At 51.2% G+C, this 14,833-nt stretch overlaps 1 protein-coding gene across 12 annotated transcripts in view; it reads right to left on the bottom strand.

Annotated features, from left to right (window-relative positions):
* The window catches only part of RBPMS (RNA binding protein, mRNA processing factor), a 195,134-nt gene that overhangs the window by 16,261 nt on the left and 164,040 nt on the right, over positions 1-14,833 (bottom strand). For 5 of the 12 annotated variants that reach the window (XM_059049303.2, XM_067022432.1, XM_067022435.1 and 2 more), the window contains one exon: positions 8,794-8,921. The exons of 2 other annotated variants lie outside the window; for them this stretch is intronic. In XM_059049303.2, the coding sequence (XP_058905286.1) occupies positions 8,794-8,921 (128 nt within the window). Of the gene's footprint in view, positions 1-3,115; positions 6,043-8,793; positions 8,922-14,833 lie in introns of all 12 variants that reach the window. 5 more of the 12 variants (XM_067022431.1, XM_067022429.1, XM_067022427.1 and 2 more) reach the window with 3 other exon arrangements.

Raw genomic sequence — 14,833 nt, 5'->3', positions numbered from 1 at the left:
TTGAGAGAAAAAGGCAGTCTCAGCAGATTCTAGATACACATTAGCACATTAAAGGCTCTGAGAAGTTTAAACAAACCTGTTTGACCTGATTTAATCCTGGGTTCCTCAAGTTTGCCTGATCACGTAATCTTTTGAATTACACAGAAGTGTTGAGAAAAACGCTGGTCTGGAAGGCCCCTTCCACTGGTGACATATGGCGGATCCAGGAGGCTGAGGCATGCTGACACAGCATCCAAGTTCCCAGCTCTTAACAAAACTAATTAGGGCTGGAAGAAGATCACCAGACCAGCTGGCACCCTGGATGTCTAATGTATCAGGAGCAGTGAAGATATTCTTACCTTTCCTAATGCAGGTGCTGTACCTGAATGCAGATGTCCCAGCACCACAGTCAGAACGAAGCTTCCTCTCCTTTTTAAGGCATGGATATTCTTAGGCAGGTTTCCACCCCAAGAAGGAGCCCTGAATACCCTGCCAGGGCCTTCCCAGCACTGAGCCATTGGCCGCCAGCCACTTACACGGTTTAATTATAAGCAACTCTGCCCCACTGACTCCCAGCTCTAAGGATCCGCTCTTACGCAGCATCACCAAATAAAGCATGTCAGGGCCCACGGCAAACTTCCTTGCAGGCTGCCAGGTTGAGGAGAGGCTGCCAAGCCAGAAGCACACTCCGGTCCAAGAAACTCCAAACTCACCAAATAGACTGGAGTGGTAATTGCAATACAAAAAAGATGATCCTCTTTATGGGACTAATTATAGGGTTCTTTTAAATAGCAATCCTCCCCATTTCTAACAAAGCATTCACCCAAGCTGGAAGAACACTTTCCAGGAATTCCTCTACTTCGTGACATGAGGCCCGTGAGGCTCACCGTCTAAAGGAACATCCACACCCACCGGTCCCCCTCTGCCCCCTCACTCTTTCTTAGCAGACAGGGAGGACACGAAATGCAATCAGCATCCTTTACACTACTTGTTCAGCACCTAATACTGCTTGCCTAGGGCAATTAAACAAGTCACCATCACCTAGACAAAACGTCAAGATTTACACGAACCGGTTCAAAGGTTTAAGTTTGCCATCTGACCCACCCGGGAGAGCTGGGGAGAAGGCCACGCCCCAGCCCAACCCCGTGACCCCGCCTGATCTCCCAGTCTGAACGGTGGGTGCTGAGGTCTGAGCCCGGGCAGCGACAAGGTCTAGACCTCAAAAGCAAGGTCCTAGGCCTGTGAGTACCTCCTGCTAAGGCCAATCAAGGCTGGGCTTAATTAAACATAAGCCTTCAGGGTTAATTTTCTCTCTTGGGCTTTTAGACTCTTTCCCCATCTGTCCCAAGCACAAACCAGGCTCTTGCTTCCAAACAGGCAGGTGAAATGTGCTCAGACATCCCAGAAATTCACTCAAGACGCCACTCGGGTCGAGGGCACCCAAGCATGTAACACCCTGTGTCAGATTAAGTCCACAGTGGTTGCTTGTCATCCATATTTAATTTTGTCAGACTGTTAATTTTTAACTATGTTTGCTATCAAGGGCCATTAGAGATCTCCAGGAGCCGAGCTCGGTGAGGCGAGCAGCACTTCCTGGCCGAGTGGCTGAGTCTTGAGGTCGGGTTGCCCCCACTTTGCCATCCTGTCCCCGAGTTCTGGCCTTGCCCACTGGCAGCACAAATCTTGAATAAAACATGATCCCATTTGGAGCCGATTTCCCTTTCTACCCCTGTCACAACTGGTTTTCTTCACGGAGTTCACTCTCTTTTTATGGAGGCTACATTTTACATTTCCAACGTTTCTTTGTAGCCTTGGTTCTGTGTCCGAAGCAGTTAGAATTCACGTGCTTTCAGATGGTATCTGGGTGACTATTCCCACCAAAGGAGGCCAAACAGCCTGGGCGGAGGGCCAGCTGACCCCACCTGAGCCCCCCCCAGCTCACACCGCAGCGACAGGCTGCCCTCTGGCCCGGCTCCGGCTGCTCCTCTTCTTTACCAAAGAGTAAAGCCTGGACCCTCAGGTTTACTGCTGGCGGGGTACCAGTCCTGAGTCCCTGCAGCCTAACTGCTTCTTAAGCTACAAAGGTGCTCTGGGCCACGCCTGAAGTTCTGACCCCACCCCCCCCCAACAAAAAAAAAAGAAAAAGGAACGAAAGAGTTATTTTAACAGTAATTACTACTCTGCCAAGCGCTCTACTCTTTCCCTGAAAATAACCCCAGAGAACAAGTGTTCATTCTTCCTACTTATAGATGAGGAAACTGAGGCTCAGCGAGGTTACAAACAAACAAACTTGTCTAAAATCCCAAAGTTAGCAGAACGGATAGAAATGGTCATTACAATTCGAACTGCTGGCTTCTAAACACTGAGGGCCCGATCGGCACATGCCAGGCCCTCGGCACATGCCAGGCCCTCGGCACATGCCGTTGTATGGATGGGTGGACCGCTCAGCAGTTAATAATCCCAAAGGGGAGGCAGGCTCACAAACGGCACTTACAGGGGAGACTCGCTGAGACTCGGGGACAGGCTCTCCCTGCTCACGAGGTCGAGGAGCACACACACAGCATCTAGGGAGCGTAGCTTTACAGAGGAGCAGACGCAACACGCTTAAGAAACCCGGGAAACACAGCGCCTGCGCTGCCCGCAGTCAGGAAAGCCGCCCTGTATGGGGAAGGCTGGGCCTCCGCGGCGCAGCAGCAGCTCTGGCCAAAGGAACAACTAGACCCAACAACTCCGGAGGGATGGTTCTGGACTGCTTCTGAGGCCAGTGAGGACGGGGTCAAGGTTTGTGTCGCTGCTTTATTAAGAGGATCCTTAGCTCTTCAAATACCAGACAGCAGAGGAGGGGAGGGAAGGGATGGATGGGACAGAGAGGGTAAAAAGGGCCAGAGAACTTGCTTGGCCAGGAGTTGGCCCCCCTGGGGGTTGGTTCAGCCACAGGGCTATGACGAGAATAACATCCCCCTCGAGGCACAAAATGTAACCCCATAACCCCATCGCCTGGAAATGAGGCCGGGCAGAGCCCTAGCGGAAGGACTGTAGCAAGACGAGCTAGAAAGCCCGGGGACGAACAGACCGGGTGACCAGCGGCTGAAGAGTTCAGGGACAACAGCTCTGAGTTAAAGCAACACGCACGAACCCCTTGGTCTCTCTGGGAATCCAGCTGTTTCCCACTCTTGACCTATTTCCTGTCAGGGACAGGTTTTCTTCCGACAGGCGTGTCCGGGCCTGGCGGTAGAGACTTCCTCCGGGGGTCGAGCTCTCCCAGCGCTGGCACAAGCTGCAGAGGCCACGCTGCTGGAGGCAGGGCAGGCGCCGCCGCTCGGGGGTGGCGGTGGCCGTCATTCGATGCCTCCTCTCGCTCACCTATTCCTCATTCACTCTTTCCAGCCTCTGGCCTTTCGTTCGGCTGCAGCCCCGAGGTCTCTGCGGCCCCATCGGTGTCAAGACACGCTACATGTCCTCAGTGTCTGAACTAGCACAGCTTCGTGGGCAGCCAGTCCTGGGCTTTCTTCTCCTTGAAGATTCAAATGCTCCTTAAAAGGCTAACGCTTTCTAAGCCCTTACTGTGCGCCAGGCACCCTGTTAAGCGCTTTAACACGAGGGACGATTAGCCCCGCTTTAGGTTAAGGAGCTTGTTCAGTGGAGGTCGTGTAAATGGCAGCGCCTGTGTCTGACCAGGTAGCCCCAGCAGACGCCAGGCCTTGAGGGGCAGGCAGAGAGGGAGCCCACCCTGGGTGGGGGGAGAGGGGCTGGGAGAAGAAAGGGGGTCCTGTGCTCACTGGAGGCTGCCCCGCCTGCCTTCAGGCTCCTATGCGAGTTAGGCCAGATGCTCCTAGGTGACCAGAAAGCCAGACACAACAGGGAACTAGACAAGCCTGGTGCATGCAGGAGACGGAACACCCAGCAGCGGTTTCTCCCCACCCTCTGACCTTCACCGGAGCTGCAGGTTTAGAGAGAAAAGTAAATGTCAGAGGATTAATAGTTGCATTTATGGCTGAAAACAATTCAAAGCCTTGAGCTGAACGGCCTCAAAGACGGCACTGCGGTCCTTCGAAGCCGTGGTCTCTGTGCCGGTCGCAAGCCCCGGGCTGCAGGCGGACGACACCCGTTTGGGAAGGCCGGGCCTCCAGAATGACGACGTCCGGGTTGAGCGTGGATGCCGCGCGGAAGGTGTACAAGCAGGGCGCGCATCTCCTGCCCCCGCCCTGCCCTCCGACGCGCTGGCCGTCCGCCGAGGGGCTCAAGCTGCCTCCCGTGGGCTCTGTCCACGGGCCCACCCCTGCAGCACCGGCTACTGCCTTCTGAACAGGAGGGAGAAGCTGAGAAATCCAAGTCCTTCCCGAGCCGGGTGCCCACACGCGCCTGGGTGGGAAGCACGCCGCCCTCGCCCCGAGGCCGCACTCACGCCCGCCCTGCTCCCTGCACCCTCGGACGCTACCTCTCACCGGCTCCTCCGTACTTAAATCAGACCGACGCCGGCCGGGACCTCCTTCTTCATCTCAGTATTCGCCATGGGACGCAGGGACAGAGGAGATGCCTAATGGGATGTGCTTTAAAGAGAGGTTCACAAACGCAGTTCTTAGACGCTGCACAGTGAGCGCCTGGCCGGGGGCCCCGCAGTCAGGCCACCGTACACCATCCCAGGCTTCTCTCTGCTCCACGATCTCGCTTCCCTATCTGCCTGTGTCTTCTCCCATGGTTCATTCTGGTATTTGTTTTAGGTTTAGCCTTTAAATTTTCTCCAGTGTGTCCCAAGGGACCTCCCTAGGGGTCCGTCTTGCCCCGGGAAAGTCCGCGGTATGATTTTAAAACCTTTTGTTTCCGTGCAGGGGATGCGTTCCATTGACAAGCTGCACAGCAGCCCTGGGAGAAGGTCTGCTGTTCCTCAGGGCCACTGAGGCCTCTGAGGAAGGGACAGGCAGTCAGGACTTGCTCTCTTCAGTCCCACTTACCTGCAAAAGTTTCAGGCCCAACAGTATGATGCTGGCCAAGGGTAAATATAGTATTGTTTCTAGAGTGTCGTGAGGACAGTGCATTTTACTGGCTTTCTCTCAGCCCCAGCAGCAACAAGACTAAAAGCAAAAATGAACCCAGACTCAAAAAGCTGAGAGGTGTGAATATGAGGTGAGAGGAACCGTCTGGGCGTTCTCTTCGGAGCATAACTTTCCTAAAAGTCGTGAATGAAACCTTCCTCTGCTGTTCACAGCGACTCACATAATATATTTAATAAACTTCAGATACCAATGACGGTGAAAGCAAGTTGGACGATCATTTCTTACAATGTTAACCATCTTCTTAGAAATCGGATGCTCTTAGAAACAGATGTTCTTTCATCCCTAAAAGTAAAAAGGCAGTACTGCAGCTGACAGTCCGATTACGTTATCCAATAATTCTTTAAAAAATGGGATTTGATGTCACATAAGCATCTTCAGCTTAGAGATGGAGGCACACGACCGACCACAGGTGGAAGCCGGGCGGAAGTAGAAATACGACGCAACTCCTTTTCAATGACAATTTCCGTCTCTCCCGGGTCCTCCTTCTGGATCAGACAGACTGGAAAACACTTCCACCCTTGTTGAAGCGAGATCTCCTGGCAGATGTGACACATGGTGGCTAGAATGAGAATCTTGCAATATGCAGCTCTCGAGGGTTCAGGAGCCCAAGAAGATAGGAGCAGCGGTGAGGCCTCGGCTCTGGACCAAGTCTCCCTGGGATGCTGAGTCCTGCTTGCATATAAGGTATGCTGAGAGCCATGGGCCCAGCTCTCCCCAAATCTGACATAACATCTTAGCTCCAAAATCGCATCAGCATGAAAACAAAACGCTGCAGTCTACTTGAGATCGTTTTTTCTCTAATTAAAATTTTTATTGAAATCTCACATGTTACCAAGAAATAGTTTTTGCAGAAGGGGGAAGAAATAGCTAACAAGCAAATTCAACATGGGAGCTCCCTTTGGTCTGCAGTAGGTTGATATGTTACAAACACATTCCCAGAGACAAATCTAATTTGCTGGAGAAGTGGACAAAAGACAGGTGTGTTGGGCTTTGCCTCAGGAGAGAAACACTAGAAGAAAAAGAAAATCCACGTCTCAAAACAGAGCACAACATCACCAGGAAAAGCAAAATTATTTAAAAGCTGATCTCCAAAGACATGCTATGATTTCCAAAACCAAAATGGAAATTAGCCACTAAGAGGACGCTTCATTTTGGTCTCCCCTCTGCTCTACCTCCAGTTAATAAAAAAAATTCTCTCAGGCCCTTTGGGTGAAGGTTAAGTTTTGATTCCCTCGTCTCTGTCTCCAAGTCTCTTCTTACAGGCTTCTCATCTAGTTAGAGAAGAAAGATCCAAGGAGTCACTGGAACAAGGACTTTCCAAAATTCCATCAAAGAATTAATTAGTCTTTGGTGAGCCAGCACTGAGGTGTGGAAAGAGCTGGGAGTCAGGTGACCTGGCTCTGGTCATGGCAGAGCCACTTGCGACTTTGGACAACTCTCTCCTCTTCTCCAGTCTGTTTCCTCATCTGTAAAATGGGTCAGACCAGCTGATCTGTCAAGCCTCTCCCAGTTCATTCTAAGATTCTCACACTGGACAAAGACATTTAAATGACCATATTTGTTCATCAGTCATTAGGATACAGAACCCAAGCTTGCACTGGGAATGACCCCAAACAAGAAGTGGGGTTGCAGCATAAGGATCTCACTGGTATCAGAAGAGAGTCCTGCCAACTCTAGGACTGATGTGGCAGTTACCAAGTGGATTCCGGGCTGGGAAAGCCTCAAGGTCAAGGAAGAGCTCACGGGGAAGGTGCCACCATGGGCGACACATCCCAGTAAAGCCTAACGGTTGAGTCCATTGTAATCCTGGCACTGTCTTCTCCTCATCCTTTCTCACAATGGCCTGGGCTTTCTGATCTCTTAAGACTTTTTAGCTCCTTCTCCCACCGTATCCCCAGAATGACTTTTGATTTCATCCATCGTATGAATGAAGCAAGGGCAAATTACCCAGACACCACGGCCAGAACCCACCATCCGCAGTCCCTTTCGGCCACCGTCAACGCCTGCTTTTCCAGGACAGTGGTGAAAGGCTTTGGTGTCGATTAACCGAAGCCATGGATATTTACAAGACTAGGCAAACTTGGCACCATTTCATGGTATGATTAACATTTGCCTCAGTTGTCAACTGATCTGTATCTAAGCAGTCCAGGAAGAGGAAGAGGTGGATCCCCTATCCCCAGATGGCAGGGGTGGGCCACAAACAGAGGGGACTTTCTGAGCTGCTCCACGGCATCTACAAAATAACCTAAGGTCACCACGAGCATTCTGAAAACTCAGCAGAAGGTATCAGCCCGTTTCCTTTCCCTTTACCCTCCCCCTGCTACCTGCCGTTGCAAGGGTGACCAAGCGCTGACACGGACAAAGGTGGGAAAAGCAACAGGGAAGGAAAAGCAGAAAGCACAGCGAATCCAGAAGTTGGGTCATCAGGCTCGGAAGAACCCCCGTTACTCTGTTTTCTGTGCCCAAATACTCTCAACACCACCACCACCTTTTTCCTCACTACTTGTACTACTTTCTACCCCCTTCTTCCAACACAAAGGGTGACCACTTCTGAGGCCCAGGCACCAAGCCCTTCTCCCTGTAGTTTGCCTGCATGGTCCCCGGTAAGCTGGGCCGTCCGTGCACATACGAAGAAGCATCAACAACTCAGCTGAGAGAGAGTGGAAGGAGGTCCAGCTAAGAACACTCCCGACCCCGTGGCCTGCCTGGGAGACCCTCGCTGGGGCCGCTTGTACGTGTCTTGCACAACAGGGTAAGTTGTGTACAACATAAGACTTTTAATTCAGAAGGGTTTTCTGGGAAGCTGTTTATTTCATCCAGCCTGGTACACAAACACCAGGCAAAACAAACAAAAACCCCACCTGTTCAGGCTGGTAATTTTTTAAAAACAGGCTTTCCTGCTTTTAGAGGAGTTACACATGCAGTTAAGACCAATGAAAGCTATATTCTTTCTATCTTATTTGTTATTATTGATCATCGCACTGAATCCTAACCTTGATCACTACTACTTGTACTAAAAGCAAAGCTAAGAGAAACATCGTTTCCAAGGGAAGAGAGGGGGGTGGTATGTAGACAGTAATCTTTGTGAAGAAACAGTGGAGTTTGTTTATAAAGCTCAGGCTATTCTTAACTAAAGAAAGAAAGCTGGTCAGAAGAGATACCTCTACCACGACCTATAATTACATTTAAGACACTATATTGTACCTCCTTTTCTACAGGGCCTCTTAAAAATGGAAAACAGGAACCCTTAATCTCTTCTTTAACATATGCATGATAGCACACAACCTTCCACCTGGAAGCTCCCCGCTTGCTCCTTCCTCCCTAGAGCTCCCAGAACACAAGAGAAGAGATCTCAGTACACAGGAGCACACGCAGACAGGTAGCTCTTGTAACAAGCGCACGCCTTCCTCTGCAGCCCTTCCCCACGGCAAGGCACACACGTCTCTGCTCTCGTGACACCCCCTCTAGCTGGCTGGGGAGGTGACCTGGGCCCAGTCTCTCGTGTGTGATATGATGGTGAGATCATTAAGGAAGAGAGAGGTGTTGTTTGGGGCAAACATCAGGCAGTGGGGTGATATCATTGCTGTCAGACGGTCCTCGGGAGTCCTGGAGGAGCGTCAGCTTGATTCAGAGGGGATCAGTAATCTCTCGAAGGCGGATCTGTTAGCTGGATAGGGGTTAGTTGTATGGTGTGCCCTGGGGAACCAGGTTTGAAAGGGCTGCTGGTGGAGTGAAGTCGTGGCCGATGGGTATGAATTACCTGGGCATGCAGTGAGGCGGGGTAGGTGAAAGCAGGAGGTAGAGCAGGCGCTAGCTCCGCCGGGTACAGAGGGTACGGGGCCCACACTTCAGGGCTACTGGGGTAAAGTGCAGGCACTGTGAGCTCATCTGCAAGAAAAGAATAAGGGAAGAGTTAGTGGTTACCGAACAGCTGGCTCCAAGTCAGACACCAAACACCCAGGGTAGCCCCACGCCCCAATCAATGTCAAAAGTCAAGTCGCTCTCATCCTTTCAGTAACCTGTTGGCTTCTGTCCCCCAAACACTAAGCAGGAGAATGGTAAATACAAAATGGACCAAAAAAAAAAAAAAAAAAAAAAAAATCTGCTTCCTGTCTGGCCTGCTGAGATCTCTGTCCCGGGCTCCACCCTGGACACTCTGATGTCTTTCCAACTGTAGCTCGGGGGAACCCACGAACAGTGGGGGCTTCCTGCACCCAACAGCACATGGGGCCCTCCGAGGAAAAGAGGAAGAAAGGTAACTAGTAAGCGATCTCCCATGAAGACTCACTGCAGAGCCTTTGGGAGAACAGCGGCCGACCAGCAGGGCAGAGACAGACCAGAAGGACTGGAGGACTTTTCTGTTAATCAGCATAATTACTATCGACAAATATCGAGATCATCAAGCATTTTCTGTTTAGAAGCACAAGGCCAGACGTTGTGCCTATAGGGCATTTAAGGCGTTAAAAGTTCAGAGAATTGGAAGTGTGAAGCCTGGGGTATGCTGATTAAAGTAAAGCTCCAGAAAGATCCAAATAAGGACGGTTCACAATTGCTGTTTATACGGATTTTATTTTCTAGGGGAAAAAAGATGAGTCATGTTGCCAACTGACTGGTCAAAACGGTCCTCGTGGACCTCCGATTCCGCTCAGGTCAAGCTGCAGTTTGCCAGGTTGAAGGGCAAGTGCCGGGCCTCAGAATGGATCAGGAAGCAACCCATTAAAGTCACAGCAAACACACAAGGGAGCGTGTCTCAGCAAAGGCAAAAATAACCTCAGTCAATAGTTCTGAATCTGGAACCCGTGAAGCAGCGATCTCAATACGTGCTTTTATCACCTGTCAAAGTCTGACATCAAGTAGGCCCGGACGCTCCCCGGGACCACCGAGGAAGTCAGGACAAGGTGACCCGGTAAAGCCATCGGTGCCTGTGCCACTCAGGACGTCCCAGAAGTGTACAGTGCACGTGACCCAAGGTCAAGAGAGTCGCTTCACTCCGTCCCACCATCTGAAGCCAGCGCAGGCCTGCATTCTAGGTCTCCGCCATCATCTCCCCCAGGGCAGGGTTTCCAGCGTGGGAAGGGGGTTAGACACAGAGAACCGCTTTGCAGAGCGTGACGTGGGGACTGCTCTACAGAACCAGCGGAAGGCAGCCGAGGCCGCGTGCGCACCTGTGCCAGCGGACAGGGTGTGTGCAAGGCTCCCGTCGCCAGCCTGCATGCACGAGCTTCCGACGGGCTGGGAGATGGTCCAGAGCTGACCGACGAGGACGCGTCAGGGGGCAGCCGGGGAGGCCCACGAGGTGCGCTTATATACGTGGCCGCCCCGACTCCTTCTCTCAACGAGGCAGTTGAAACGACCTCCTCAAAACTTGCTGATGGCAACACAGATGGCCTGTCTATCTAATAATTATCTGGAGAGGGAAACACTAGCACGATAGCCCTCTTTAAAACGATCAGGTCTATATACCACCTACTTCCAGTTCTAGGGTGTGTAGGTGCCTGCAGTTTCTGTAAGGAAATTCCTTACAGAGGGGTTAGGAGAACGCTTCACAGACCCCCGTGTTTTCTGTAGTGATGAGACCACATGAGGTCCATCAGAGCAACAACTCTTGTGAGAACCCAGCTCGTGGAAACCAACCACCGCCAGAACCAACGCCTCAGATTTTATTTCATACAAACGACCGTTCTCAGGAATGGCAAGCTATTACTGTTGCTGTTATTGTTGTTTCAGCTACCATGCTATTTTAAGACACTGAGTTTTTTTTTTTTTTAAAGGCAAGAGTCTCAAGACCTAGCACATACTAATTTCTTAGCCCGCGCTTGTCCAGCCCCACTGTGACAGCAGAAGACTATCAACAGCGTCAGAGCGGCTGTGCTTGGCCTGCAGCCTGACTGGCTAAAGGTGAGGCTGGCTGCAGGGCACCCTGGGGCTTCCTTTAGAAAGGTTTTTAAAGCCGCTCCGCGGCATGTGGGATCTTCCCGGACCGGGGCACGAACCCGTGTCCTCTGCATCGGCAGGCGGATTCTCAACCACTGCGCCACCAAGGAAGCCCTAGAAAGGTTTTTAAATGTGTGTCTTTTAAGATATCTGATCCTAAAGAGATAGAGTCTGGGTTTCAATCTCAGCCTGATGGAATTTATGATTTCCATACATTTCCACATTTTATCCTAAAGCATGACTTCACACTGGGCCTATACAGATGCTTGGAGACAACTCACTGATTGATATTTGCATAAAACCTAGCCCAGCTGAATGGGGGGCCTGCTTCCAAATCCTCTAAACCCAAAGCTGCAGAGTAACAGTATATAGTCAGGTAGTGAAGCAGAGGCCTAAAAGAGACTAGGGGAAACGCACACGGGATAAATCCCTTCCTTCCATCTCCTCTCAGGATGGAATCTGGAGTCACGGTCCGGAGGAGGATGTATTCAAAATATGTCAGCAGTAGGGGCTTCCCTGGTGGCGCAGTGGTTGGGAATCCACCTGCCGATGCAGGGGACACGGGTTCGTGCCCCGGTCCGGGAGGATCCCACATGCCGCGGAGCGACTGGGCCCGTGAGCCATGGCCGCTGAGCCTGTGCGTCCGGAGCCTGTGCTCCGCAACGGGAGAGGCCACAGCAGTGAGAGGCCCGCGTACCACACACACACACAGACACACACACACAAAGTCAGTGGTGATGTTCTGTGTTCGTGAGAACTGGGTGAGGACGTCAGGGAGGGGGTTACTGACAACACATTCTGCAGGCAGGAGCCAGGTCTTACTCAAGTCTGCACCCCTGGGCCAGCTCTGACCCCGGCATTTAGCGTGCAGTAATATTAGCGTGTCGTACTGAAAATTCTGCAAGTTGTTTAAAGATACACCACTGTTTTCTTTGCTAAAGGAACTGAGGGAATATCCATAGGAACTAGATCTAAAATTGCTCAATCCTTGCAGTATTTGTCATATCCACAAAAAAAAAAAAAAAAAGAGAGAGAAAAGGCAGTTGCTCAAACAAGAGCAAGTGTTTTTGAGCAAGAATCTTCAAAGTGAAAAATAAAAACGATGGAACCCTTCTTCAAACGTGTTTCCCAGAAACTCTTGTTTACTACAAGTGCAGCGGTTTGGGGTAACTTGCTGGTGGTCCTGGGAATGGCTGGAGGACCTCCACCCCTTCTGTGTCCCCAAAAAGTACACCAGGGTTCCGGAGAAAAGAGCTGGAAAGCTGCTCTCACCCAGGGACCGGTTTTTAAAGTAAGCTCCTCTTCAAAATCTCGGAAGTGCGAATTCATTCCTGTAGCTCCTGGAAACCCAGCTGAGAGAGGACGCGCGGGTGAGCCATGGGTGGGCAATAAAGAAGGAACCAGGAAACACCTGGGAGGGAACGAAATAGGCTCGCCTGATGAACTTCAGTGGCCAAGGACCCCTGAGCCCCTGGAGGGCCCAGAGAGAACTTGAAGAGAGAGAGCTTTAATGGCCTCGCAAAGAGGTGTTGATAAATCTGACCCAAGCAATACGGCAGGTAAAATAACAGGAAGGTAAACAACTCAGGTGGGGCTACTCACCGCCCCCCACCCCATGATCCCAAAGCCACAGCTTCCCTTCAGCACCGCGGTTGCCACAGATGCTCCAGCAGCTGGGGGCACGGGGGAAATGCAAATTCTCCGCTCCACCCCAGACCTACAAAACCGGAAATTCTGCCCGGCAGGTGATAGCGATGCATGCTCAAGTCTGAGAACCACTGTTATCTTCCTACTTGTCTTTCTTATTCTATTCTTAGCTGCTTGATTGAGTGAAATGTTAGGCATTTTGCTTTCAAAGTGCTCAGGACAGTACCTGTTACATAGTATCTGTTGAATACATGAGTGAAACCCTCCAGGAGAGAAAATGCAACTGACAGCGATAATCCTGGACTTGTTTTGTGAGTGAAACTGGAGGGTCAAAGCAGACCCAGCCTGACACCCCTGGCTTGGCTCAGGGCCACCCGCGAGTGACAGAACCACGCAGGCACAGCAGAGGCAGCCGGCCCCCGTCAGGATCACACCGGTGGGAAAGCAGCCCTCACGGACGCCTGCATTTCACCATGAGGCTGCAGACTCCCCCAAAACGGCACACACTCTCCTCTGTTGCAAGAGGGCAGTGAGCTGCATATAAGCTTTCTGCATCTGTACGCTCTTTTCTGTTGCTAATGTGGTCTTGAGAAAATTACAGCAGCTAGAGAGACAGGTTTTCCCCAGCACAAGCCCTTTGTACGAGTCCCCGGTGGAAGGGGCAGGCGCCAGCACCGCTCAGGTGGGCTTCACCGTCTGGAGTCGTTGTCGTTGCTCAGCCTGCGCCGACTTGATAGGACGGGAAGGCTGAAAACTGAGAAAGTTTGCCGCCCTCGGCCCACTGGGATCAACTGGAGTCCGGGAGGGGGGGGTTAAGGTCCCCTAACAAAAAAGAGGCTCTCGACCACCCAGAGTGAGCCAGGCCCCAGTGAGCAGAAAGAGATCGGAAGGCCGGGGCTTTTGTCCGGGCCTAATCTGAGAGGCTGGGTCAATCCTTTCCCTTGGCGCCAGATCTGGCTACATCCTTTTCTCCTTTGGCACCTCTGAGGATGATGTCGTTGAGGTCTCACAATATACATCTGAATAGGCCTTGTTCTTAGCGTAGGAGTATGCAACCAGGAGAGTTCAAACTGAATTCTAACCAACAAAGACTAGAAACGTCCCCAATTCCAACCTCCAATCCCTTTGAAAAGAAAGAACTGCAAAGTCTGATGAATGTTTAAACCAAAAGAGCTCACGAAGATCACCTAGTCTGCCTTTTCATCTGGATAAGGAAACAAGGATGCAGACAGGCAGAGCTTCCAGTCTAAGGTCACACCGAAACGGATAAGGATGAATGGCTCTTAGAAACAACCGAGATAAAGAGCAACAAGGAGAATCTTTAACGGACATAACCTTAGGATAGTTGTGAACACGAGGTCCAAGAACTTTTAAGTCAGTATTTACTTTGTCTCTTGGATATTTCTGTTTGGAAATATTCCACAGCACTCTCACGGCTCAACATGTCCGAAAGGAAACACACTCCCTCCAATGGCCCGTCTTCCTTGGTTCCAGATTTCGGTAAAACATGCTTAGTTGCCGAAGCCGGGGTGACCTGGAAGTCACCCCACCTTCCCTCACATTCAATCTTTCACCGAGGTCCTACCGAATCTATCCTACCATCACTTTGATTACCGACAAGGTCCTCCTAGCCACCGCACTACACCAGGGTCAACTTGTAAAATACACAATTTAGCAATGTCACGCTTCTGCTTAAATAACCTTTCTACGATTCCTCTTTGCTTTCTGGACAGGATGTGACCATGGCCTAGAGGACCCCGCATGACCTTGCCATCATCGCCCACTCCTCCAGCCCTGGCTCTCACCCGGTTTTCCCTCCCGGTCTAGGACCCATCAGCCATTGCCCTGGCTTGACCATACACGGTTCTCTTCCCACTTCTACGTCTAGTACGCTCTTTTCCCCTCTGCTGGGAGTGTTCTTTCCTTCCACCTGGCTTAACTCTGATTCATTCTTCGAAGGGTTCCACTTGGATGTCACCTCCCTGGGGGTGGAAGGGAGGTGAGGCTGCCCTTCTTGGGGGCAATCAGTACCCTCTGTGTTCTGCCGCATTCTGTACCTCCTGTCACAGCGGTTACTTCCAGGGCTCTCTAAGTGCTCACTCTTTGCTTACCCTGGTGCCTACGCCAGAAAGTATCAAGAAGCCAACCATTTGCTCATACTTGATAAAATGAATGGAGAAAAAAAAAAAATACCTTGCCCTTCAGGAGGAAATGAACAA

Source organism: Kogia breviceps, chromosome 20, assembly GCF_026419965.1.
Source record: "Kogia breviceps isolate mKogBre1 chromosome 20, mKogBre1 haplotype 1, whole genome shotgun sequence".
Classification (NCBI taxonomy): domain Eukaryota; kingdom Metazoa; phylum Chordata; class Mammalia; order Artiodactyla; family Physeteridae; genus Kogia; species Kogia breviceps.
This window is presented reverse-complemented; position numbering and strand designations above follow the sequence as displayed.